The sequence below is a fragment of the Anas acuta genome, chromosome 1 (genome assembly GCF_963932015.1).
Source record: "Anas acuta chromosome 1, bAnaAcu1.1, whole genome shotgun sequence".
In the NCBI taxonomy this organism is placed as follows: domain Eukaryota; kingdom Metazoa; phylum Chordata; class Aves; order Anseriformes; family Anatidae; genus Anas; species Anas acuta.
In genome coordinates this window covers 121,732,135-121,755,153 of record NC_088979.1, presented here as the reverse complement: position 1 = coordinate 121,755,153, position 23,019 = coordinate 121,732,135, and the positions used below count along the sequence as shown (strand labels likewise).

The 23,019-nt window shown below is 39.7% G+C and overlaps 1 protein-coding gene across 1 annotated transcript; it reads left to right on the top strand.

Moving 5' to 3' along the window:
• The first annotated feature begins 801 nt into the window (after positions 1-801).
• On the top strand, positions 802-21,155 carry SPICE1 (spindle and centriole associated protein 1). Its single transcript, XM_068698502.1, has 17 exons — positions 802-967; positions 1,268-1,315; positions 2,365-2,511; positions 4,623-4,725; positions 5,224-5,345; positions 6,485-6,582; positions 6,918-7,054; positions 7,277-7,417; positions 8,165-8,430; positions 9,492-9,623; positions 10,237-10,384; positions 11,918-12,142; positions 13,972-14,366; positions 15,750-15,921; positions 17,245-17,347; positions 17,638-17,725; positions 18,554-21,155. The coding sequence occupies exons 1-17, from the start codon at positions 866-868 to the stop codon at positions 18,605-18,607; spliced, it is 2,481 nt and encodes an 826-aa protein (XP_068554603.1). The 5' UTR covers positions 802-865; the 3' UTR covers positions 18,608-21,155.
• Positions 21,156-23,019: the final 1,864 nt, after the last annotated feature.

The following is a 23,019-nucleotide window of genomic DNA, read 5'->3' as shown; positions in this document are numbered from 1 at the left end:
TATGCCTAGGATCAGGGATTTATTATTTATTTTTTTTTTACCACAGGCTGGTCTGATGTTCAGCTTCAGGTTGTGTATAGTATCTGTTTAGTGCCTATAAGAAATAGAAGTTCAGGTGCAACTACAGCATAAAAAAATAAATTGACTCATGCACATTTTGCATCTCTTCAGCAAAAGCAGTTGCTGCTAGTATTTCCTGTCACTTCTTTTTTTCTCCCTTCATAATTTCCACCTTCTTTTTCTTCAGGTATCTTACGCAAAGCAATTCCTTCCCTCAGCACATTGACCACTACCACCTGCCTCTTTGCACTGATGTTGGTTAAGCCGGAGTTAGATGGATAAGAACCATCGGGAAATCATCATTTCTAAACATCATCACCTCACAGACAGCAGGAAAAGAAATCACAAATCATCATTTCTTAAGCATCAGGAGATCTGGGTGAAGGGGAATTTTCCTCTTCAAGGTATGATTTTTGAATGCGGAGCTGATAAACCCTCCACCTTCACTTTTCACCTCCAACAGGCAAAACATTAAGCTCACATTGTATTATAAGAAAGCGTCAATTTTAACCTTTCAGAGTAGTTCGCAGCTCTACATATGTGACCCAGGGAAGCGGAGGACCCGCGGCGCACTTGTGGGGCGAGCCTGTAGGAGGTCGCTTTGCTCAACCAACCAAGGGCCACCCTTTATCTGGATTTAACAGCGTGTGCGACATCCTTTAAGTTCCCCTCAGCAGGATTCGTCCTGCCCTTCGCTACCTACCGGGCGGGCCGTGAGGCGGAGCCCAACCGCCACCTCCCTCCCTCCTCAGGCGGGGCCAACGGTCCCGTGGCAACGGCTGCGCGCGAGGCGGCGGCGGCGGCCATGTCGCGGGTGCTGCTGAGGGGGGCACGGGCCCGGCCCCGCGGCCCCGCCACTGCCGCCAGGAAGGGGCCGAGGAAGGCGGCGGCCAGGCGGGACTGGGACGTGAGTGCTGCCCCCTCGCCCTCCCCTCCCTCCTCTCCCCGAGGCTGAAGAGCGCTCCCAGCCTCCATAGGGATATCCTTTTTCCTCACCGATTCCCTCCCTAAACGTGGGATGCTGTCGATGCTCTACAAGTGTACCGCTGTGTAATGTTATGCTACTTATGTTCTGTCTCGTTGCTTTTTACTCAAACTTAACAAAAAATAAATAATAAATATAAATAATCAATCCAATAATATACATAATAAATCCAGTTCCCTCGCTGTTCTTGTTTTTGATGTGTTTTCGTGTGCCTTTCTGCAGAGTACAGTCCATGACCTGACAGTCCACCGTGCCACGCCTGAGGACATCGTAAGTTTTACATTTGTCACCGCTCCTTTCCTATAACCACGAGATTTATCTGATTATCTAGCATAAATGTACGCTATACATACTGGGATAGCTTTCTGACAGCAATTAATCTCCTTTTTTAAACCTCTGAACATACAGTTCTTTTGCTGTTTGTTTGTTTGTTTGTTTGTTTATAATATGTCAGGCATGCACAGCTATTCCTCTGGCAGCCAGGATCTTCTCAGTTCTCTGTTTCCATTGGGAAGCAGTAACTATGTTTTTATTTCAACATAGTGTATCCTATTATAGATAAATAAAAACTCTGTGGAGTAGTTTGACATTAAGCCTCATCTCTGCCCAACAGACCAAAAAAATGTGCTTTATTTTGAAATTTCTTGTAATTCTGAGGATGTCCAATCTTCATTTAAACAATTTTACAGTGCTTCTTTACATCGAATGACTTGTTCATTACAAAATACATTAATTCCAATTCTTTTTCATTGGTAGCACTGATCACCAGGATGGAATAGACAATAAGAGCTGTTGTTGATTTTTAAATTTTGACTATCCGTCCTAGTCAGGATGAATAGATACAACAGTGGAGATAGACATGGTTATCTTGATGTTATTTGGACACTTTTGCAAGCACTTGACACATATAATTTCTTTAATTTATATTTAAACTGAATATGTATGTATCATTGTTAGAAGAAGAGCAAGAATTTTGCAGGTAACTGATGCTGGTGTTAAGTCAGGAAAATATATCTCTTTTTACGCTTATTATTGGTGGGAGTGTTTATGTTTTTTGCCTCTTTTTACAGCTGAGAAAACTCCTGCTGAGTCAGCAGATGGAAAATTAGTCTCCCATCATTCACCTTTGCAATTGCATTAAAAGTAGCTAATACTGATGGGATCTGACATTTGTGGATATTTGTGTGCTGTCATTGGCACTACCATAAAAGTAAATTAAACATCTGGTGCATGAAGGATAAAATCAAGGAAAAGGGATTGTTATCATTGTTTTTAGGTTGTACCTTGATTTTTAATTGGTTTCTTTCATGTTTATGTAGCTGCGTCGCCATGAAATACACAAATCAAAAAACAAAGCACTGGTCCATCTAGAACTGCAGGAGAAGGCTCTGAAAAGAAAATGTAAGAAACAAAAGCAACTGGATCCTGATTCTTTGGAGAAGAGGAAATTGGCTCTGATGCGTGAGGTAAGAGATAAATCTGTGCTTTTCAGCCTGTCGCAGATGATTTGTAGTGGGAAAACTGCTCTTGCACATAGGTAAGAATTTGCTCCTCTTTTTGGATAGTTGGTCTTCATCTGTGTGTACATTCTCTACTTGCAGTGATAGGAATAGGCTGCATAACATTTTAACTGTTGTGAAACATCTTAACTTATCTGTGCAGTTGAGCATTTCATCCTTGTTGCCTGGCTATGCCATTTGTAATGCTTCAGGCCTCTTTGAATCTGAACATCTAAATTTTAATGTTTGGGGTGAGGGAGGTTGCCTGCCTAAAAATCTGAAAGAAGATTTCAGATAGGCCCCGTAACACCCTATTTCTAAACTACTGTTAGTGCGTTACCCTGAATGGTAGGTAGTGAATGGATTAACGTAGAGGGGATGGTTAGGATTAGTCCTGTTTAATTATCTTTAGTAACAATCTGAAATGGGAAGGAAGATGAATTTTTAAATGAAATTCATAGGTCAATTTAAATGAAATTCATGGGAGAAGATGCAGCACTCAGTGAGTATGTTGAGGGTGTGTAAATGGGCCTAAAGCGGTTAGAAGCTAATATCACTTTGTTTTCTGCTGATCACAAACAAACATAAGCTAATTTACCTTGGGAACAATGCTCTAAATAAATTCTTATAACATGTTCAGCAGGTAAGTGAAACTTAGGAACCTGCTGATTCTGATCTAGTAGGGGAGCATGAAAACAAATTTATCAGGATAACTTGTCTGAGTAAGCATGTCAACTTAGTTTTAATTGCTTTAGGCAAAGGATATCATGTTTTGGAATAATTAAGCGTTACCATATTTTTTTCCTCTGTAGAGCTGGCATAGCATTGTCTAAAAACCTGCATCAATTTGACATCAGATGGCTAAATGGGAAGTTAGTATCAAGGATAAAAACTGAATGGTGATTTGGAGAAGTGAATATACGAGATGATTAAGCGACATGAATACTCTCTGATTTGCTAAATTGGTTATGAGGCAAAGTGATCTATTGCAGTGTAATTCAGGCTGAAAAGTCTAGACAGACATGGAAGTGAGCTGTGTGGGGGAACTGTGAAATGAGAGGAAAAAAACAGGTGAAATGTCCCTGGATTTTATTTTATTTTTTCTTTTGAATGAGGCTGAATATAAAGCATTAGTAAACTTATCAATAGGCACTGAAAGAAACTGTGAAGATAATAGCATGTAGTGCTATGAAACTGCTGCATGCTGGTCTCTCTTAGGATTTCCAGGAGAGCAGAAATTAAATCTGACAAAAGAGGCATAGTGTACGAGGGCATAAGTAAGCCTGTCTTTCTGTGGGATCTTCTAAAGTACTTTTTCTAGCTAAAATTGAAGAACTATGATAAAGTGGAGATCACTTGCATATTGTGTTAGGTTTATGTGGCAAGGGTTTGGTAGTGGGATGGCCTCTGAGAAGAGTCCAGAAGCTGCCCCATGTCAGATATGAGCCAGTTTCAGCCAGCTCCAAAGGAACCCACTGCTGCCCAGAGCTGAGGCAGTGAGCGACACTGGTTGGGCCTCTGTGAGAGCAGATTTAGCTGAATCTAAAGTAGAGTAGTTGAGTGCGTCCTTAGGCATGGTTCCAGTCATGGACTTCAAATACTGGGGGAGAGAGAGACCGAAGCTGTATCTTGTCAGAAATGTGTGGAGATGGCTGAATCATTTTGTTTTGCTAGGTGCAGTCAACTGTATTTGTGTCCATTGAAGCTTCTATGAAGGCTTGTGGCAGGATTTTGATTTTAAGGCAGGATTTTCAATAATCAAGGATGAATGAAACAAGTCTGTCTGAATTGGTTTGTACCTATTCAAATGGTTCATTTTTTGGGTGTCTATCAGATGAGACAGTGTTGATGGGGACCCCAGAAGTGATAACTACTTAACATTTCAGAAAAACAAGGTGAATTCTAGTCACTCAGGATGAAGTATGGTCTTCTGATTTGTCTTAATTGGGATCTCACTGTACAGTGCCAACTTTGTAAACATTGCCTTCTTGGCTATCCTTCTGCTAACTGTACCTGAACAACAAAGGAAAAATCAGTCTGCACCATATGAAATATTTCCTTATATGCTATACTTTCAGATTCTCTCTGATCAGTACCATTTGCAAGATGTATTGGAACGATCTGATGAGGTCATGGCTGTGGCAAAACACTTGTTTGGGGATGCTCCTCGCACACGAACAGGTAGACCATCTTATTTCTGTGTAAGAGTACATTTATCTTATCGCTTTTCATAAGTAGTCTTATTATACAAAGTATTATTTTTAAGTGTTTTTATCTGATGTAACACAATTGATTCTGTTTGTGTTGGATGAAACACGGATGAGGATAACCATGTGGCAGGGAAGAGAGCCGTGGCTGGTTAATCCGCCGTACCAGTCTGTTGTGGAATTTCTGGTGACTTCCTCTGAAGCATCTGATGCTGACCATTTCTGCAGCAAAGTTACCAACATACACAGAGTGCCAGTTTGTGCACATAGAGTAGTTTGGTTCTTGTTGCTTGATACATCATGGCTGAATGTCTTGAGATAACTCACTGGCCTTTGCCAGTTAGTCAAAATGACAAACCCCTGTGACTCCTCTTTATACGATGTACAGGAACTTGCTTTTTGATACTAAGTCCTGTGAGGTACTACAGACTGAGTCCCCTGAATTCTTCCTGATTTTTTCTGATTCCTTTAGGTTTCCCTAATGTAACGGTGGCTCCTGACTGTGACGTAGAATCATGTCAAGGACCCATCATACAGAAATGCGATCCTCCCACTGAGCTTTCTATCCTTAGTGAATCTGTCATGGATTCTCAGGTAATATATATTCAGTTCCATGCATGTCCCACGTTTCTGAGTTGCACAAAATAAGAATATTCAAAGGCAGTGTTTCCAAGCAGACCTAAACCTTTCCTCTGTGTATGGTGTAGCATCTTGATAACATACAGAGAAAACTATTAAATTGACATGAATTTGTTTTGCAAGACACTGGCAATCATGATTTTAGTTTAGTTTCTTTTTTTTCCAACCTTTAAGTAAAAGAAACACTAATTTCTTATGTCTCACATTAGTATGCTTTCCCTTTTAATTATCAGATAGAGAACAAACTGATTATAAACTAAAAAAAAAACAACACACAACTCTATGTTAATTAGAACTAATTGCTACCTATTGAAATATACCTGTTTTTCCAACTGTCTGCATACATGAGGACATGGGCTCCAGTTTATTTCAGATCATGCACAGATAATGCTCACTTAACTCCACAACCTTTATTAGTACTACAAGTTTTTTTTTAATACTTTACATTATTGTACAATTATTTATTTTTGTGTAACAACTTTAATGTTCGTATAAATTCATTTAAATTTTTATTTAGATTGTGTCAGAATGAATTATACCAGGAATGCTCACTTTGGTTTGAGAAGTGTCATATGACACCTCTGAAAAGTAGCTCACTGCTGAAAACCGTAAGGGCTGTGGAACTGAAAGAGATGGTGTTATATTCTCTTGATTCTGTGAGAATTTTTTTCTTATTTTCCTATGAAAATCACAATTAAAGGTTATCTGGTGGGGCATACCCAGAAGGGCAGAAACCTGATAGATTCTTTTTTTTTATCCTAAGTGTATGTAGTGTGTAGTTCTTATTCAGTATACATCATTGAAATAAGACATTGAGTATTGAATTAATCATTTGCTGTGTTATTTTCCAAGATAATTGTCAGTGTGAATATTTCTCATATACTAAAACGTCTCCCCAAACCTTCCTATGGAGATCTGTGGAGATCTTTATTCTGTTGTTGATTTGTAATTTTGTTTTGGAGGTGGGGATTTAAACAAATTAGGGGGAGAGAGGTAGCTTTTTTTCTTGAAGCAATTCTAATTGATGTATAACTTCTTAAAGGCAACCTGATATTTCTCTGAGGTTCCTTTTGTTGTCTTTGTCTCCTGAAAAGGCTCTTAATGAAGTGCAAGAAGAAGCATTATCCATCTGTCCATCAGAAGATGGACAGCATGAACCTCTGAATTTCAAATCCAGCGTCAATGCTGACAGGTCAGTGCAAATATATCTGTTCAAGCTTCTACTTCTTTAATACTGGAAATAGGAGTTCAAAGGATGTTGTATGGAAGTAGTTAAGTTAGTTGTGTGTAGTCTTTGTTGTTGTTGTTGTTGTTGTTTGCTTGTTTGTTTCCCTCCCTACTCCTTTCTTGATCTCAGAATTCTAGGGAAAGCCATTGTTGTAATCTTAAACCTGGGAATGAATGTGAGTAGGGAACTCACCTGAGTAGTTACAGGTATTCTAAAAAGCTTTCTCTAGATTGCAAAGATAATCTAGAATCATGCTGTTATCATATCACAGTTCATTATTACGCTTGTTTTGAACGTAGGCTGCTTCAGATACTGAGAGAAGAAAATTCGTCGGTGAATTCTCGGTTGTGGGCTGAAAGGGGTATGAGAAGAACTACCTTATCACAAGAAGTACCTTTGACTCCAACAACTTTTTCTCCATCATTGGATCGTTCAGGTTGGATTTGCCAAATCGCAGACTATTGAGGGTTATTAAGCTGTTTATAGGATTCCATCCTGAATTCATGTTCTGGGTTGGGGTGAGAGAGACTTCTTAATTTGGCTCAGATGATCTTCTGGCCTAAAAAGCCAAATTTTCTAATTTTCTAATAACTTTGTAATGTACTACTATTAAGAGTATCTCCAGTTTCATGTATTTTTTGTTTTGTATTTAAATCAGCCCTCAATGCTACCAGTGTAGTCAAGAGAATCCATTCAAGACTTCAGAATGAAGATGAAGAAGAGACGGTAGACTCGACTTACACTGTGAGACAAGTGCTGAACCCAAACTCAGGAAAACAAAAGCAAATTTCAGCAAAAAGTTTAGTATTTTTTAAAAATTACGTACCTTCCTTTGAATAAGGTCCTTAATATCATAGCTTGAAAGGGATCTGTGGAAGTCGTCTCATTGTGCTCCCTGCTCACAGCAGGGTGAACGCCAAAGATTGATTAGGGGCCCTCATCCATCCAAGTTTTTGAGCATCTGGCATTCCACTGCCCCTTATGTAGTGTGTTCTGGTGACAAAGCAAAGTCCATAGCAAGCACGGAACCACCAATATGTGGTGCAACTCATTACCTTGCTGGCTATAGAGTTCTCCCTCCTGTGGTGCTTTTCTGTTTCTAATACAGCTTTTTGGTTGATGCTGAACAGCTTTATGAAGAATTTCAATCCACATATTCTACATGTAGTTTATACCCATTGTCAATCCCCGTAAACAGCTGTAACATGAAAAGATAGTTGTAAAAGAGTCACTCATTAAATATGAGACCTGAAAGCAGCTGAAATTTTTCACTGGCTGGTCGCTGGCAAACTGTTTCTGTGCTTTTAACTGAGAAGAAAAGTATAAATAGGTTTCTAAGATAAAAGCACCAAACAGCAACACCAGAGAGGTACTAATGCGGTGACAGAAAATAGGGGTTTTGATTATTGAAAATGACTAGAGCGACTGGGGATGTTCTCTTATGGACCTCTCCTTTGATTTATTTCAATAAGCAATATAATTTCATTCCTATTGCAAAGCTTTCTATACAAATTGAAATTTCAATGACTTTTTTTTCTCCCCCCAGTGAAAAGAAAGCAAACTGTACAGAACTCAGCAAGACAGAGGAGAGATGATGCTCTTGCTCATTCAGTCCCCATTGACCTTCAGAGGGACAATAAATCCAGCCTAGATGTTCTCAGCTGTATGTTACACGAAGTGGAGCATGAACTGGAGGAATATGAGCGATGTACAGGCCGTGAGGTCCAAAAAGCTCAGAGAAGTGAAGGCCTCACCGGATTTACCTTGTCCCTGGTGAATGCTCTCTGTCGATTGATGCGCTACCTCAAAGAGGTGAGAAGACTTTGAATTCCATCTGTAGAATGAAAGAAAAAGGATATAAACTTGCATCAGAGGCATCAACTTTGGTCTTTCCTGGCTTCCAATCAATTTACTCTGAAGTCTAATTATCATTACTTATTATTTGGATTGCATGCAATTAGGAGGTAAAACTTAATTTGTTAGAAACAGCTATCCCTAATGAAAAGGGAGGAACTGACTGCAATGAAAGTCTCCAAGTAACTATTTGCAGAAGGTATTAATCAAATTACTTTGAAACTTATTTTTTACATACGTTCAGAGCTGTAGCAGCGTATTAACTACAGCCTTGTTTAGAAGTTCATTTTCTTCTTGGCCTCTCAAAGGTGATGCTATTGTCACTAGAAGAAGAGTACCCAAATCTTAAGTTTTCTTTGAGGAACTCCTTAGCTTTCTTCTTCTATCCGTAGTAGCAACTTCACCTTAAACAAGAACGACCTGAAGTGCTTACTATAGCATTGCACAACTGCAGATCAATGGAATTTCATAAAGACAACTACCTGTAAGCTGTGGGGAAATAAATACTGTTTTAAAAAGTTTTTATTTCATCTCTAATCCAGAGCTATTCAAGATGCAGCAGTGGCTCACAGATTCATTGAGCCTTTGTGAAATTGTGAACCAGATTATGACAGTTCTTGCACTCTTAACGGATGCAGAAAAAATGTGTTGCCTAAATACCAGTGCTCTATTTCATAGTGAGGGCAATAGATTCCTAATGAACATGGAGCTGTCCTCTGTTGGTTCCTTTTCAGAGTGTATAACCACTGAAAAAATTACTTTAAAAACCTGATTTGTTTTACTGTTTCCTGTATGGATGCATAACAACGTATAAATCGAATATTGGGTAGCACAGGAATATGAAAGATTCTCCTTTAAGACCTGCGTTGGAAGCAAACAATGAATGTTCAATTCAAGATTGAAAAATTACTACCATCAGAGGATGGACTTCGGCTGAGGTGTGATATTGATCTATTCCTGTTTCCAAATATGAATCTGTATTAACTACAGTAAGTTTTAAACTTTTTCTCCCTATTTAGAGTGAAATACAACTGCGTGAGAAAGAGTTGATGAGGCAACGTCATGAGGAGATGTTGAATGAGCACCGAGAACTGATTGATGCTTTGACTGCAGAAATACTTCTAGCGAGGGAAGAAAACATTACTATACAGGTACTGAGCCCCTTTCCCCAACGTGCTACAGTGTTTTGTTACAAATACGGGCTGAGATGCATTGTCCGTATGTTCAGGAAAGAAAGTGATAAAATTGAATGAGGAGTCTGAGAACAGCGGTCATGGGGTATGGGGAAGGGGTGTTTGTAAAGTCAACATTTTATTTTATTTTTTAATTATGTTTAAAGCTTGACAAAACGCTAGCTCTGTGAAACTGAAAACTGAGCTTTATTATGTACAATCTAATGGTTTAAGCACCTGCCACTATTGGAGCAGCGAAGTGGAATAGATGTTGGAATAATGCTACGTTTTCGTTTCTTCAGCTTGTGGTGGAAGTAGATTTTTGTTTTATTTTTATTAGTTACCTTTGGCAATGAAACAGTAAACAACCTTGGAGAGGAAGTAGGATGATAAATAAAAGAAAAGAAAAAATGAGATTTTTTTTGAGGCAGGAATAGAGACATGAATAATATCTTGGTGGAATCTCACAAATACATACAGTAGTATTAAGAGGCCAAATTTATTCTCAGTGCTGCTTGTGGTGTGTAATTTTCTAATTCCTGTTTTTATGTTGCTAGAATAAAAAATATTTCTCTCTCTCTCCCATCCTTAGAAGAAACTTCAGCAATACATGATTGTAACAGATGAACAGATAACCTCTCTCACTCAAGCATTTAAAAGTCTCCCTTTGGTAGAACCTAGAATAGAACAAAGTCCAAACCATTTTGGAACTGCAAGCAACAGTCCAGCAAATGGCCAAGGTATGTGTGTGCGTGTGTGGAGAAAACTGGAATTGTGGCTACTTTATTTCTGCAGTAGAAAATCTGGTATTTAATAGATGTCTACTTGAATAAACACCTCTTGTGAACCTGAATGTCACTTCTGGAAATTCATATGCCGTGGGTTTCTGCTGTGAGCAGAAGGACTTTGCTACAGGCTTTTTTTTTTTTTTAAGTAGTATTATAGGCTGAATTCCATCCCACTGGCATTCGTGTATCTGGATCTGGACTTGGAAACTATCCATAAAGACAAATCTTGGGCTTGAACTTTTTAAGTGACAAGTCTTTATTTTATTTTCCTGAAAAAGAAGGCAGAACGAGAATAGCCTTTCCTCACAAGCAGGAGGCATCCTTCTGTTCCTTACCCTGTTAAGATGCCTCACAAAATCAGGTTAATCCTGGAACAGGTTGCCTACAGAAGTGGTGGAGTCCCTGTCCTTGGGGGTGTTTAAGGAAAGGTTGGACATGGTGCTTAGGGACATGGTTTAGTGGGTGACATTGGTGGTAGGGGGATAGTTGGATTAGATGATCTTGGAGGGCTTTTCCAACCTTAATGGTTCTATGATTCTATGAATCCTAAGAATCTTAAAAAGTAAAATAAAATTTAACTAAAAAAAAAGTAAGAAATGTCCAGCTGAAGCAGGACCCTGCCTGTCTGTTGCTGAGGCACTCTAATAGTATGAGATTGGTTCTTCCATTAAACACTGGAGGTCGCTGCTGACCAGAAACAGCAGTTGGTTAGATCTGTTAAGCAGCCAGGGGTAAGTTAACGTAGAACATCTCTGGAGAGAGGGAGGGTTGCTGAAGAAGGAGTTGGAGGGGGAAATATCATGACAAACAGCATGTGAGGAGGATGCTTTGGAAAGGCAGCTCTGCATGGTGAAGCAGGGGAAGAAGATCTGACTCACCTCTTGCCAAGATCATTATATAAGGGGTGGAAGGTTTTAAATTCCATCTCAGTAATGTGAACCATCAACAATATCTTAAGCAAACAGCATCTTTTGCTTGCCTCTCTGCCTTTGCAGAGTGTTTTTTGTCTCTTGTACTTTGGGATCACAAACGTTCTCCCTCATTTTCTGGTAACTTTGATTTTGGGAACAAATATCCTGAGCAAAATCATTAAGGGTGAATTCAAAGATAGTGCTAAGGGAGCAGCCTATGCAGGCGTATTAAAATTACTGTGGTCTCACAGCTGACTACAGCTTTGACTCCATGCTTTGTGTGTCTTATACATGGGCTGCAAACAGCTCTCTTACCAGTATGCTGAAATTGTGAGCCTGTGTATGATAGCTTATTTTGCTCTCCTAAGCCCAGTAAAGATTTTTGTTATGTCTTAGAGTTTTGTACCAGGGGACCAGAAGGAATTTAGGGTTATGTGAGGAACATATTCTGGTCTGTCTTTTTAGATACCTGAACATAAGAATTGTCATTGGCACTTTTTCCTATACTGCTTTTGATCTGAAACTAATTTTTCTTTTTTTTTTTTTAAATTCTACTCTGGCTTTGTTTCTTTAGAAAAAACTGATTTGAGCTGTTTTGAGCCCAGGAGCAATGAAGGCAACAGGGAAAATATGCTGAAGTTACCACAAGAAGAACTGCCTTTCAAGTTTCCTCAGAAGCCAAGTGCCTCAAGTGGTGTAGGAGCAGGTAGAAGCTTGCCGGCTCACATCTTCCAGCCAGCTGTCCTGTTGTCACCACCTCGTCAGAAGAGCAATCAGGAATCGTCTCCCCTCCAGAATGGTGAGATCTCTGGCCAAAGTAGGCTTTTACTATTTCAGTCTCTCGGGCTCAGATTTCCTTTGGAGATGTCTTTTCTATCAAAGTTTTTACATCTGAATGCCTAAACACCTTGGTCCTGTAGTTGGAATACCCTGCTTCTGCATTCAGATGTGCATTAGACTTTCTGACCCCTGTAGTTCTCCATCTGTAGTCCTCTGTCAGTGACAATCCAGACTGGCATTTTTAACTTGCACTGGCTTTGATTGTCACTGTTTGCTGTAGCTCTTTGTCTATGACTTACAGCACATCATCTGAGCTCTCCCTCCACTGGTGGTGTAATCCAGCCTCTGTCACCTATAATGGTGGAACCACTGAAGACTGGAAATCCAGGACCTTAGTGCTGCAGACAAACAGGGATGACTGTAGGCTGCATACTCCTTGAGCTAATCTCCCCAGCAGAGATTTTTTTCCAAAAAAACTGGGAGCAGGTTTCCATATGGGTTTCATTTAGTAGTACACAGGAAGTGGTTGAAGAAGTTTGGGGTGAAATTACGTGGTGCCAGATTAACTCACAGTCAGGATTTGTAGGCTTTGGGAGTTTTTGAGGTTGCTGAGTGTGATGGGCCCCTGTAAAGCTGTGTTGTTGAGGGACAGATGACTGTGTCAATGACTGGTTTGGTTGCTGACAGGGAACAGGCCACAGCAGTGTGGCTTTATGCCTTCTCTCCTTTTGTCCTACCCCTGTCATCTGTATTGATTTGTAACCCTTTTTAGTCAGAAAAATAACCAAAAAGTCCCTTTAATTTTTAACAACTTGCCAGAACAATTGGAAATTTATATCTAGTTCAAGCTTCTGGTAGTATGCAGTGCTGTGAAAAGACACATAATAAATAAGGAGGAAATGAACTAAAGATAGTTTTCTTCAAAGAGCATCATCTGGCTTCAGTCCCATTGAGAACTGTCAGACATGGTCTGCCATTTGAAACAGGAACATGAAACCATACTCGTAGACTTTGCTATAGTTAGGTATGTGAGAAATGCATTGTTATTCTTTTGAGACTGTGAAGAATGCTAAATGGCTCAACAAATACTTTTTGAGTATTTTTTTTGTAAAAAATGGTAAAATGGTTCATAAAACAGTGGATGTAGGTTTAAATTTTTGAATGTCATGCTCTGCTCCAGTGGCAAAAGCTGATGCTTGGGAAAGAATGGCTATTTGGTATGTAAAACATGGAACCCCTGCTTTTGATCACAAAATCCAAGTTGGACTTTGCGGGTGACAGCGCTGGAACATATTTGGTCATGTGTGTGGTGTGTTACCAGTTTGCTAACAGTGACCACAAGAATATTTAACTATTTCCGTTGGCCACGGTGCATCAACTTCTTAGGGAATAGGTAAATTATTATTCCAGAAGTGTTGTATTGCACCATTCCAAAAGCTTTGTCACGTTACCAATCCAATATAAACAGCAGTAGAAAATACATACTTACAGTTTATTAGATAAGGTAATTGGTTTTTGGAAAATGGAGGACTTACACAGAAGCTTACACAGAAGCAGTGGTTGATATATCAGCTAAGACATTCAAAACATTTCTCTTCTCCCTGACTTTTCTCTCAAGCTCATGTACAATGTAAGACTATTTGCAGCAGGAAATAATGCTGTTGAGTCCTTGCAGCAGGATATTGCATAGAGTGATTTTGATCAGTGACATATGCCATTTAGGCTAGATATTACAATTCAAATTCCTGCTTGGTTATTACTAGCCTGATGCAATAAAGTTCCTATTCATTTTCCTTTAAAAAAAAATCATGTCTCTTTCATTACTGTTCCTTTATTTCTTGTTTGTAGTATTTACAACAATTTCTCAGTTTACTGAAAACACTGCGAGAGAACCAGGCAAAGAAAAGAGCTCACCCTCCTCCCTGAGAACACAGAGCACAACTGAGGAAACCAATCTTATCACTCAAAGGCAACCAATTCCTACTGCAGACAAAGACTTGGAGAGTTCCCAAGAGAAAATCAGTCTGCCCTGCCCAGCTGATGCCAGAAAAAACAGTGCAATTGAAGAGTTCTCTCAAAGTAGTGATCTGTTGGGACAGATAGCTGAGCTTACACAGCAGAATTCGCTAATTAAAACTCAGTTGAGCAAATTGAGAAGCTTCTCAGAAGACAAAAGTGCATGCCTACATCAGCCAGACTCGATGCAAAATACAAATCCTAGTTCAGACTCTTCACAAGGACAGGTGAGAATTTAACAGAAGGATGGATTCCCTTTTTTGCTGGTCTTCTTTCCTATAACTTATGCTTCTAGACTGTTTCTTACCTGTCAGTTTTTTTAAGGAAAAGAGTAGCAAAACAGATATTCTTTTCATTCACACGGACTTTGATTTTACGATTCCCTTAGGAGGTCAATAATAGTTCCTCATATGGGACCTATGTTGTATACAAGTGCTGAAAAGTCCCATGTGTGCAGCATGTTTATAAGCTTTGAGTATGGTTGTGCTGCAAAGAGAGAGGTGATTGCAGTAGGTATATCTCTTGCAGCTTGGATAATACTATCAGTGAAATAACAGAGGATAATCATAGAATCATTTCAGTTGCAAAAGACCTCTAAGATCATCAAGTCCAAGCGTTAAATATATTAATAGTGAAAACACTGCACCAACCCACAGGTTCTTGTCAAGTTTGTAAAAATATGTATTTAAATCCATGCCATGGCATCTCTTCCGCTACTGTCACCCAGAAACCCATGGAAGTTGAGTGAGTGTGGGTACATCTCTTGCAAATACTTGATACTAGGATACATACTAGTTGGATCTGTCTTGGCAATTTTACTGCATGGTGAAAATCCCCAATCTTTGAGAAAGAGAGAACTTCAAGGCTTCAATTCACATAGAAAATCTTTAATCTGCAACTAAACAGCTATTCAGTGGAACCCCAGCGAGTGGAGTTACCATCACAGAAATGTCTCTAATCCCTCCCCTCGCTGCTATCTTTCCTTCTGTTCCATCACCGTGGCTAAATTACCATTCAGTTAAGGATACTAAAGATTTTTAATTCCCTCATGTAAATGTAGGCTGAGAATGTGCTTACCATCCTCGTTGTAATATGTATAATATTAAGTCATTTAGTTGTACAAGATGATGCAAACTACTTAAATGATCTTTTTATGAAAATAATTACTGGAGCGGAAGGGGTCAAAATGGATGAAAATCTGGTTTAAAAATGAGTTCCAGGATAATTCTGCCACAAATGTGTTTTTGCTTCTACACTCACTCCTGAATGTGTGTCTTTCTGGTTAAATATTTTCTTAATTACTGTGAATTGCTAGAGGGTTAAGGGGTGCTGGTGCTGGTACTGATTGGAATGATGCAGATGAGCTATTTTTCCTATTTATTGGAAGACCCATTTAAAACATTGTGTTTAGTCAATTAAGAACCTAGATAGAGGACAGTGGAAGGGACCAAATCAGATCTCTCACAGGAGGTGCTATATAAGTAAACTTAATTGTTTTTTCACTTGAAAATTAAATGTATAGAAGTGCTTGATATACACTGCATGCTCTCCCTCAAGGTGCAATTTTAAGTTTTTTAATTGGAAGTATAATTATCCAATTATCTAAGTAGACTCATCTTGTGGCAACGAAGAGCTTGGAAGAAAGAATAGCAGAGCTGAATCGTCAAAGTACAGAAGCACGTGATAAACTGTTGCAGCTAATAGACCAGCAGAAAGTAGCTGCTGCCGATCTGGTCTCTCCAATGATATCTTCAGTTCTGCCCCCATCCCTAAATTATACGGGTAAGTACCCAAGTTTGGGAGAAACAAAAACTGGTAGGGTGATGTTTTTCCCCTTTTGTGGGTGACCTGTCCTGAATTGATTGTAGTTGTGATCAGCAGTACACTTTCTGTTAATGCCTGTGTGGTGCAAACACTCCTTGGTTTTAGAAGTGGAGGACTTCAGAGAGCTAAAAAAAAAAAATCTATCAGCTAAAATTCCCCTAAAATTTGTTTCTTAGTAATTAGTTACTTTGCCGCAAATATCGTGTTTCATGGTAAATTTGTTCTTTGCTGTGCCCTTGTCTGAAGAACAGTTCTGCTACACAGTCACTGAAGGGCAGAACTAGCCTTTGTTGCCAACAGATGGCAAGGGAGATCCTTGGTGTCTGAAATTCCCAATATTTTCATTCTTCTTGCAGCATGTTAATCAGTCCTCTATGATGGAGAGTCTTTTTGGAAAGACTTAAGTATTTCCAGATAACATTTTTAGAAGCTTGATGTATCTCAACCACATTTTTGAAGTTTTAGGTCTTGTGGGTGCTCTGTCCCTCAGGCTACCTTGCTGAGTTACTGCCAGTGCTAACAGAAAGAAATAACTGAAGCTTCCATTTATCTGAAAAGATAAATGAGTGAAGGGGATATTCTTGCCAACTCAAGATCTGTAGATTAGCTGCCATTTGTAACTATAAACAAAAATACTTTCCAGCAGAGGAGGCCTTCTTAATTTTTATTTTTTTTTTCGTGGAGTTACTGCAACTACAAGCAGAACTGTGTGAGCATGTACACACAAGCTCTATCTAGGACACCCACCCTTTCCCCCCTTCATAAGCCACAGAGGATATATAAAGGGAAGTACTTGAGTGGGGAGAGGAAGGAGGAGGAGGAGAGACTGCATGTGTGCACATGTATGCAGGTGCACATGCAGTGACTCACGGAGTGGGATCTTAACACTTTTTGCACTTCTACAGCTGTTGTAAGATAAATTAAGTGTGAAAAGTAAAATCTAAAGGAAAAGAAGTAGAGAAATCTCAAGTTTTTGAGCCTCCGATTACTTTAAAAAAAAAAAAAAGTGATTATCCAGGGAAGGGCCATTCTGTTTTTATGCACATTGTCATAGTTGCTCTGAATAAGTGCTTTCAATATCTGTCATTAGAAGAGGATGGATATTGGGTTGAATGGACCTTCAACCTGAAGTTTTATGTCCATACGAATATATGTTTATGTATTCTGTGCAACTGTGAAAAGTTATGTGGTGGTCCTCAAAAAAAAAAAAGTGAAAATGAAATGAATATTGTGAAATGCTGCTGTGTTCTCATCAAAATTAAGCTATTATTTATTTAACAGAAAATGCAAGGAGGACAATTGAAGTGTCTATTCCTGTGGCAGCTTCTGTGGACAGCTCCAAAGAAGAGAGTGTTTCCCCTGCCAGTGTGACCAGTGTGAGAAGGTAAATGTTGAGCCTTTACTATTTGTTCTTTTTGGTAGTGTCTTGATCATGTGCACAGCAGAACTGTAACATGATGGAAAAATCACCACGTCTTTCTCTTGTTCCATGAACTTTCCCAGATTAAATCAAACTCAGCTCTTTGGAAATAGGACAAACATCCAATAGCTTCTTCAAATGTCATTGTTTGTATTTAAAATACCTCCAGTGTGACATAAAACTGATCACGTGAGATCAAAGATGTGATTTCATTGACTACTTCCTTTTTTTAATGTCATTTTGGATGTTTACAGGTCTGTAGGGGACGCTAGCAAACCTTGTTCGCCCCTAAGTGCCATGTCAGAAAGTGTGAAACTAACTCCTGTCAGTCAAAGGCCAAAGGTAAGACTGCAAAACCTTCAGTGAGTAAGTTTGATTGCTGTGTCATATAAAGAGAATGCAAGATAGATAAAGAAGGGAGTAGGGAGCTCAGTCCTACCGTAAATCTACTGAGGTGAAAGGTAATTGACTCATGTCAGTTTAGATTCCAGACAAACTGAGCACTAGTCATGTTGGTTGTTTGCTGTCATGGGGCTGGTGTTTATAAGCGAGTATTCCTGTAACTGCTCGTTTTGCTGTGTCATCTATTTCTATTTGTGTTTAGAACAGGGAACCTCTTTCAGGCTTTCACTGGTGGCTCCAGAAAATTTCAAGTAGCCTTTATGATGTGGAGTGATGTGTAAGAGGGAAGCAAGCTTTCGCCTAGCAATTGCAGAAGTGCTGAAAACTAAATAAATCTGAAAGTAAAGAACAATCGCTGATCTTGATTGCTGTTTCCTAATATGCAAAAAGAATAGACTACAGAGATATTTCACATTGGGTTCCAGACAGTAGTGTAGTCCGGTAAACCATTAGTAGATCTGTTTGTAGCAACTGTGAGAAGATACTAATGCTGTCTTTCCAGATATCCAAAATAACCCAACCTGGGAGTCCAAGACTTCCTGCCCTGATAGGGAAGTAAACATCTCCACAGGGGAAATTCAGAATGCTTCAGGTAGATGTGACTTCAGCTAGGTGTCTAAAGTTGACAGCGTGATTACCTCTATGGTCCCTGTGGCAGACAATTGCTTCATATCAGGGAAGTGGATAATCCTATGCCAGCAAGCGCTGACTAGCAAATCTGTGGGAAGCTTGTGATGAATGACTTTCAACTTGTTTCCTCTTTTGCAGGCAGAAAAACAAAAAGAAGAAGGTTGGTTCGCATTGTCAATGCATATTATGTAAAGGAAGCTGCGCTCAAGTCCTTTTTTTTATTTTAATTTTCTTATGAACAGCAATTTAGGTCACTGTGGTCGCCCTCTCCAGATGTGCAGTTTAACTCTGGAGTGCTTTCATGTCAGTATAAAAAGGTCAATATGGGATAATACCCCGTGTGGCATGAATACAAGAAGGAATTCCTGGGAATGAGTTTCCAGACAGGATGCACTGCATCACCCCTTTTCACTGAAGCTGCTGTGGCAACACAAATGGGCTCCACACTGATCTGATACCTGTATTACACATGCTGAAGAAAGAAGGATCTAGAAAATGTGTGTGGAATGTAACGTTTCTGGAGCATGTATTTGCACATGACTCGGGATTGAAAAAATTCAAGAAAAACAGAGATGAGGGAATGCACATATATTCAAAAGCAACCTGGAGATTAGGAAGCCAGTCTGTTCCTGCTGGATGAGAATTTGCTTCAGAAATAAATGAATTTTTTCCTTCCATGTTTACAGTTGCCCCCCAGATTTGTATTTTCTGTGCAGTTACTGTATCAAGGATAGCTTCTGGACTTGAGGATCTCTTTTTAAATTTTATTTTTATAGTAAACGTAAAGTGGCTATTGGAAGTTGAAATCAGAATCTCTGTTATATGCTAAATGTGATCTTTGATACAATAGAAAAATTATGTAAATTATATTAAGCTCTTCTACTGTGTGTATGTATAATACTCTAATGACCATGTTTGCACATTGATTTTATTTGACATTTTAAAAATAGCTGTCATTTTAGTATTAATGATTGACAATAAAATACATTCATTCCTTACATTATAGTAAACCTGAGCAAAAAACTTCACAATTGATTTTTTTTTTTTTTAAGAAATAAAATCCAGACTTACAATTTTTTTCTAAGTAAAGTTGTTTTCATCTCTTTATTTTTTTTTTAATTGACCTGGTCTAATATCCCTAAAGACATTAGTGAAGTGTGGCATAAAAAGGGGCCAGTCCCTATCCTTTCAATCTGTTCAGCTTTAAGAGAATGAAGAATTTATTTTATTTTCTACTAAGAAGGGAGCAGTTGCTTTTAAACACGCTTTCTAAATTTAAAAAATGTGGGATTCAAAAGAACACCTATTCAAATATTCATTGAAATCTCTGCAATTTATTATTCAAGTACTAACTTTGGGAATTGAAGGAGGCCCATAATAATTTTGTGAGGCAACAGTTAAAACTGTTTGGAGGAAATAACTGCCTCTGCATGAGATGTTTGGTGCCAAGGTTGGAAGGGACTGCATAACCGTGGTGCCTGCACATTAATGCTGTTGTTGCTGACTTCCTCTAAGCTATCAGTTAGTTATCAGCTGCCACACATGCTTTGTAATCAGGGCAGAGATTGAATTTTTCTCTTCCTAATTCAAGTAGGCTGAGATTTTGTTTTGGAATAAAAGAATTGGAATCAACCTTTTGAGTCATCATCTGGTTTCCTTGAATTGGAAGCTTCCTTTATCAAATTGTTTTGGAGTTGAGTCATCTTAGTTGTATTCCAGCCTTGTAAATGCTTACTGAGAGAATTACTGCTGGCTTTCCTTTTGATTGCTGAGAGTAAGATCTGAGTCTCCTTGGAATCAGTAGAACTCAGGTTCAGGAGGACCACGGGGGTCCTGCTTCAGAGCCGGGACCAGTGACCCGTTGCTGTGTAAAATAGCATTGGTGGTGCAGAGCCCGTGGCCATCTGAAGCAGAAGGACCATGCAGAACTACCGCCCGGGTCCCAAAAGCTGCATGGCTGTGATAGCAAAGTAGTGCCCTCCAACTAGTCGCTCCTGCCTCTCAGCACAGCCAGCTGGCTCAGCTGCCACCCTGCGCCCATGGGGCTAGCCAGGTGCCAGGGCTTGCTTTCAACATGCACTAAATGCTATTTCGGAAGGCAGGAATGTGCCACTGGGCGGCTGTGGCTGTCCTCCCACAAATTCCTCCACATCATAGGACCAGGGGAAGGCAGCCTTCTACTGTTCAGGGTCAGACTGCATTTTATGACTAAAAACAAGCTGCAGCTGAGGTGTAGTGGAAGTGCGTATGCTGGAAGTCTCTATCATACTACACCGCTGATAAGAAACTCTTAATGATTTTTTTTGCCTGTTCTAGACAACATAACACAGGAGAACGTTTTAGGCCTTCATCTTTGTTTTTCGATTGTGTTAAATCATGGAAAGGCTGGCGTCATCCAGACCCAGAGCTCAGTGCAGTGCTTTTATTGCTAATAATTTTAAGATTTTGCATGGTAAACATTTTGTCTTGCTTCCTTTCTTCCAGGTGTTTCACGTTCCTCCTTTTTTTGTCTTACATGTCAGCAGAAAGACATTTGGCCACAGACCACAGTAAACACAAAAGTAAAAAGCAGGTACGGAGAAGCACTGCAACCTTTGTTTTTCCTTGTCATCCTATTTTAAGTGTTGTTCCAAACAGGAGTTGGTTTCCATTTGAAAATGTTTCAGGGGAAAAGCATGAGAAAGTTTCCTACCTACCAGTGTTTTGACTGCAAAATTCCTAATTAAAATCATTTCAAATAGCGCTGTTGTTTTATTTTTGGAAATGGGAAAACTGAGTGTTTTTCTTGGGTTTTCAATTGTTTCCTCCCTCCTAGTCATCAGTCCTTGTACAGTTACATGAAGGAGGCTCTGTGCAATGCCTTGCTTGGGTTTTATTTTGGTTTCAAAATTGTAGATAGTTGATAAATAGCTGAGGGCAGGGAGCAGAGAGATGAAGTCCAGAAACAGGTCTTGCTTTCTGTTTTATGCTGTAATTTCTAGGAAACCAGAAGGTTTCTAGGACTGACAATTTAATCTTTGTTTCATGTTAGACTTTAAGAAGACATACAATGTCCATAAGCCCTTTTTAAATGAAAAAAGCTCCAGTGAGAGTATTTCCCTCTGCAACCTTTAACAGTACAGGATTACCAGCACCATCATTTTGCTGTGTGATGGATTTAAATGCCTTACGTTAATTGAACCCTAGGGGATCGGAGTGCCTTGCTTTTGCCAAAGTCTGGGATGTTTTATCTGTGACTAGCTTCAAGAATGTAAAACATGAGTTAAATGTGATAAAGGAGTTTTCAGGCACACAGTTTTAGAGATGTTCCTTGTGAGAGCTGAAGTACAGTATCAGAATAGTGAGGTCAGCTGTGACACACAGTAACTATTCTATAAAATATGATGATTACGTTGTAATACCTGGGTGTTGTTACACTGAGTGCCAACAACGCCATTTTTCAGAGGTTTATCCACACATTTCTGCAGGCACAGCTCATTTTGTGCCTTTGAAAAACATGGTCACAGCTGTCAAAGCTATTTGAGGAATTCTATGCAGCAGCACCGCTCCCCTGTCTCCCTAAACCTAGTCCCTGCCCAACCCTTGCTGAACCCCATAGGCTACAGGCAAGACTCTTCAAGAATTCAGGCTTTCACTTTGCCCCTGCTACAGAGATAAAGCTACACCTCTACGGACACAGACAGCTGGGTAGAAGGAGTTTGACAAACAGATCTGCTGGATGTAAAACTATTTGTCTCCGTGCATCCACGTACAAGGTGCCTGAGTGGGTGGAGGCAGTGCAGGGGCTGTACAAGCCCTGTGGCCGCAGGATAAAGGCAGCCGGCTTGTGGTAACAGAGGAGCCTGCAGGCAGCTCCCACTCGGTACCCACTTGGCACCACCTGCATGGCCTTGCCTTCATCTAAAAGTGCAGCAGGAAGGCCTCTGAGGGCTTCTCTTCTGTAGAAATGATTAATAGAGTTGTTTGCTTGCAAGCAAACTCTGTGTGACAGCTTGAATGGCCAAAAAGGAGGAGCTCCTCTCCATGGGTGGGATCTGTGCGGTGTGCTGTGGGAGGAATCCATCCAGGCTCCATGTAGCATGAATTTTGGATTCCTCCTGTCAGAAGGGATATAAGGTTTACTCACTATCGATACTCCTCTTGTTATTCTAAATAAAACAGCTATTTTATTAAGGTATTTGTTGTCAGTTCTGTCTTGCTGAGATCCATAAAAAGCTCTGCATCAAATCCGGATGCAGCTAAACACGATGCATGTTTTACATCTTACATAGTGTTTGTTACCTAAGAACCTGAGAGAATCTGAAAATTGGATTTCTTATCCAATTTTTCAGCTTGGGAGACTGAGGCATGGAGCAAGCTACGGAAAATTCCAAGTTTCCTGGTCCAGCAAGGCAGTGCTGGGCTCAGAGACACGCTGCCCCTGCACTGTGAAAGCTGTGCCTCTGAGTGGGTGCATGACAGCAGAGTCCCAAGCCACCTGTGCTCTTCAGAAGCACAAATTCTGGTCAAGAATGATTTTATCTTCATCATCACGATTTTATCTTCTGCTGTTTTTACATGTGCACAGCCCAGCCTGACAGCCTTCTTGTGTATGGCTCTATCCC

Excerpts from the sequence above, each read along its gene's own strand:
- SPICE1 (XM_068698502.1), top strand. The coding sequence starts at position 866 with ATGTCGCGGGTGCTGCTGAGGGGGGCACGGGCCCGGCCCCGCGGCCCC. Across the intron at positions 2,512-4,622 it reads AATTGGCTCTGATGCGTGAG|ATTCTCTCTGATCAGTACCA; the intron begins GTAAGAGATAAA and ends CTATACTTTCAG. Across the intron at positions 14,367-15,749 it reads CAGACTCTTCACAAGGACAG|ACTCATCTTGTGGCAACGAA; the intron begins GTGAGAATTTAA and ends TTATCTAAGTAG.